The sequence below is a fragment of the Equus quagga genome, chromosome 11 (genome assembly GCF_021613505.1).
Source record: "Equus quagga isolate Etosha38 chromosome 11, UCLA_HA_Equagga_1.0, whole genome shotgun sequence".
Taxonomy (NCBI): Eukaryota; Metazoa; Chordata; class Mammalia; order Perissodactyla; family Equidae; genus Equus; species Equus quagga.
Window position 1 is genome coordinate 70,249,137 of NC_060277.1, and position 4,699 is coordinate 70,253,835.

At 37.7% G+C, this 4,699-nt stretch overlaps 1 protein-coding gene across 1 annotated transcript; it reads left to right on the forward strand.

Moving 5' to 3' along the window:
* The first annotated feature begins 700 nt into the window (after positions 1-700).
* On the forward strand, positions 701-1,645 carry LOC124247486 (olfactory receptor 1468). Its single transcript, XM_046676816.1, has one exon. The coding sequence runs from the start codon at positions 701-703 to the stop codon at positions 1,643-1,645; it is 945 nt and encodes a 314-aa protein (XP_046532772.1).
* Positions 1,646-4,699: the final 3,054 nt, after the last annotated feature.

The following is a 4,699-nucleotide window of genomic DNA, read 5'->3' on the forward strand; positions in this document are numbered from 1 at the left end:
ATTGGTTGTTGATGATGAGAGAAAGGATGGAGAAAACATTCAGGTTTTTATTGTAGCACCTGGATCCCCTTTACTTAGATATGGGACACTATAGGAGGTGTGAATGAGACAGGAGCAGGGGGAAGATCATGAATTTCTTTTGGGATCTGTTGAGCTGAAAATGCGTGTGATACATCCAAGGGAAGATAATAATGAGCAACTGGGTATAGAGTTTTACAGGTTAAAGAGTCATTTGCATCTAAAGTTTAAAAGGTAATCAAAGCCATTTAAATAGATGGGTTTTTCTTGGTGGTATACGTAGAACTATGAGAGAACAGTGTTTAGTAAAAAACCCTGAGGAGCATCAACATGTAAGATATTGACAAAGCAAGAGTCAATCACAGTTACTGAGGATGTCTGACCAGGCAAGTATGAGGAAAACTGATCCATTTTTTGTCTCAGAAGCTAATGGATGAGTGTCTTAGAAAGGATGGAATATTGTTTCCTGTTGAAGAAAAGTGAAGAAAATAAGTCATGTCCAATCATAGAAATTCCGATTGTAGAGATTTGGAGTATAGAGATCATAATTATTGTGATGAGGGTGATCCAAAGTATTTTTGCAGGACATCTAACAGACTATGTCTCATAGAAATATGTTCATTTGTAAATTCATGTTTTAATGGACACTATTATTTCTTCCTAAAGATACTGGAGACAGAGCATGACAGGAAGGAATCAAACTGTCATCTCCGAGTTTCTCCTGCTGGGACTGCCCATCGAGTCAGAGCAGCAAAACCTGTTCTATGCCTTGTTCCTGGCGATGTATCTTACCACCGTCCTGGGAAACCTCCTCATCATAGTCCTCATTCGCCTGGACTCCCACCTCCACACACCCATGTATTTATTTCTCAGCAACCTGTCTTTCTCTGACCTCTGTTTTTCCTCTGTCACAATGCCCAAGTTGCTGCAGAACATGCAGAGTCAAGTCCCATCTATCCCCTATGCTGGCTGCCTGACCCAAATGTACTTCTTCCTGTTTTTTGGAGACATGGAGATTTTCCTCCTTGTGGCCATGGCCTATGACCGCTATGTGGCCATCTGCTTCCCCCTGCGCTACAGCACCATCATGAGCTCCAAGCTCTGTGTCTCCCTGGTGGTGCTGTCCTGGGTGCTGACCACGTTCCACGCCCTGTTACACACCCTGCTCATGGCCAAATTGTGTTTTTGTGGGGACAACATGATCCCCCACTTTTTCTGTGATATGTCTGCTCTGCTGAAGCTGTCTTGCTCTGATACTCGAGCTAATGAGTTAGTGATATTTATTATGGGAGGGCTCATTCTTGTCCTCCCATTCCTACTCATCATCCTGTCATATGCACAAATTGTCTCCTCCATTTTTAAGGTCCCTTCTGCTAGGAGTATCCACAAGGCTTTCTCTACCTGTGGCTCCCATCTCTCTGTGGTGTCACTGTGCTATGGGACAGTTATTGGTCTCTATTTATGCCCATCAATTAGCAATTCTACTGTTAAGGAGATTGCCATGGCTATGATGTACACTGTGGTAACCCCCATGTTGAACCCCTTCATCTACAGCCTGAGAAACAGAGAAATGAAGAGAGCACTGAGAAGAGTATTTTGCAGAAAGAAAATTCTCTTCTGTCTATGATGGTAAAGTGGAACTTTTACATAATATCATCCAGTAGATATATTGACATTAATATTAGGATATTGACCCAGACTTCTTTTTTTTTATCATGCAACTTTCTGTTAAAATTGCATACTAAATAATTGTCCAATGAGTAAAAGAGATTATGTGAAGGCAAGTTTTTGAATTCGGAAAGAGGAGATCTCAGTGATCTCCTAGTAAGTTCTTCCTCTTTGTTAGTCCTAGGTAACCCCAAGGAAGCATCATTTAAAAACTTTTAACTGATCTTTGTCTCCAGTTACGTAAAAACCAATTTATCATGTGTTCTTTGTTTTAACTCCACTCTACTTTAAATAATACTCTATCCTTCCTGGTCAATACTGACTAAAACTCAAACATCTCACTCCCCTGGTTACCTCTGCTAAACTGGACTTTTCACTGTTAAATGTGGAACTTTACTTACCTCTTCTTGAGCAAGGTGTCACAGCACTGTCTCTTAGCCTTTTCTCCTCTGATTTATTTTCATGTCTACATCATCTTTTTGACTTGACCTGGACCTCAAGTGAACTTTGTTTCTCCTTGACTACAATATTTAGTTTGTCTTTACCTGGGAGCTGACTCATACATGGGACCCTAAAAGTTACTCCTTCAGGTATGGGGAAGGAATGATCTATGTTATCATCTTGATGAAGTCACTCCACAAATATCTTCTTACAATTTGTGACTTGCCTTTTCACTATTAATGGTATCTGTTTTATTGTTGTTTTTTTAACTGATTTATTTGTTTTTTATTGTGGTAACATTGGTTTATAGCATTATATGAATTTCAGGTGTACATCATTATATTTCAGTTCCTGTGTGGATTACATCATGTTCACAACCCAAATACTAATTACAATCCATCACCATACACGTGTGCATAATCACTCCTTTCATGCTCCTCCCTCCCCATTACCCTCTGGTAACCACCAATCCAATGTGTTTCTATGTGTTTGTTTCTCATTATTTTTAGCTTCTAATGATGAGTGAGATAATATGGTATTTGACTTTCTCCCTATGACTTATTTCACTTAGCATAATAACCTCAAAGTCCATCCAAGTTGTTACAAAGGGCTCTATTTCATCATTTCTTATGGCTGAGTAGTATTCCATTGTGTATATATACATCAGATCTTCTTTATCCTTTGGTCCCTTCCTGGGCAGTTAGGTTGCTTCCACGTCTTGGCTATTGTGAATAATGCTGCAATGAACATAGGGGTGCATGTATTTTTACACATTCGTGTTTTCATGTTCTTTGGATAAATACCTGGCAGTGGAATAGCTGGATCATATGGTAGATCTAGCCTTAAATTTTTGTGGAATCTCCAGACTGTTTTCCACAGTGGCTGCACTGGTTTGCACTAGCACCAGCAGTGTATGAGAGTTCCCTTTTCTCCATATCCTCTCCAACACTTGTTATTTGCTGTCTTGTTAATTGTAGCCATTTTGATGGGAGTGAGGTGATATCTCATTGTAGTTTTGATCTGCACTTCCCTCATAGTTAATGATGTTGAACATCTTTTCATATGCCTGTTGTCTATCTGTATATCTTCATTAGAGAAATGGCTATTCATATCTTTTGCCCATTTTTAATTGGATTGTTATTTTGTTTGAGATGTATGAGTTCTTTATATATTTTGGATATTAACCACATATCATATATACGGTTTGCAAATATCTTCTCCCAATTGTTAGGTTGTCTTTTCATCTTGTTGATGGTTTCCTTTGCTGTGCAGAAGATTTTTAGTTCGATGTAGTCCCATTTGTTTATTTTTTCTATGGTTTACCTTGCCCAGTCAGACATGGTACTTGAAAGTAAGCTGCTAAGCCCAATGTCAAAGAGTGCACTGCCTACATTTTCTTCTAGAAGTTTCATGGTTCCAGGTCTTACATTTAATTCTTTAATCCACTGAGTTAATTTTTGTGCATGCTGTGAGATAGTGGTCTACTGTCATTCTTTTGCATGTGGCTGTCCAGTTCTCTCAACACCATTTATTGAAAAGACTTTTCTTTCTCCATGGTATATTCTTGGCTCCCTTGTCGAAAATTAGCTCTCCCTGTACGTGTGGGTTTATTTCTGGGTTCTCGATTCTGTTCCACTGATCTGTGTGTCTGTTTTTGTGCCAGTACCATGCTGTTTTGGTTACTATATCTTTGTAGTATATTTTGAAATCCAGGAGTGTGGTACTTCTTGCTTGTTCTGTTTTCTCAGGAATCCTTTGGCTATTTACGGTCTTTTGTTGTTCCATATAAGTTTTAGGATTCTTTGTTCTATTTCTGTGAAAAATGTTGGGACTTTGATAAGGATTACATTGAATCTGCAGATTGCCATAGGGAGTATGGACATTTTAATGTTGTTAATTCTTCCCATCGAAGAGCATGGAATATCTTTCCATTTCTTTGTGCCTTCTTCAATTTCTTTCAGCAATGTTTTATAGTTTTCAGTGTACAGATCTTTCATGTCTTTGGTTAAATTTATTCTTAGATATTTTATTCTTTTTCTTGCAATTGTAAATAGGATTGTATTCTTAATTTCTCTTTCTGCCACTTCCTTGTTAGTGTATAGAAATGCACATGATTTTTGTATGTTGATTTTGTATCCTGCCAATTGACCATATTCCTTTATTATTTCTAGAAGATTCTTAGTGGATTCTTTAGGGTTTTATATATATAAAATAATGTCATCTGTGATAGTTTCACTTCTTCCTTTCAAATTTGGATCTCCTTTATTTCTTTTTCTTGCTTGATTGCTCCAGCTAAGACTTCCAATAGTAAGTTAAATAAGAATGGTGAAAGTGGGCATCCTTGTCAGTTGCCTGTTCTTAGAGGGATAGCTTTCAATTTTTCTCCATTGAGAATGGTATTTGCTGTGGGTTTGTCATATATGGACTTTATTATATTGAGGTATTTTCTTTCTATACCCATTTTATTTAGAGTTTTTATCATAAATGGATCCTGTATCTTGTCAAATGCTTACTCTGCATCTATTGAGATGATCATGTGATTTTTATTCTTCATTTTGTTAATGTGGTGTGT

Bases quoted from the DNA above. Each gene is read 5' to 3' on its own strand.
- LOC124247486 (XM_046676816.1), top strand. From the start codon at position 701: ATGACAGGAAGGAATCAAACTGTCATCTCCGAGTTTCTCCTGCTGGGA.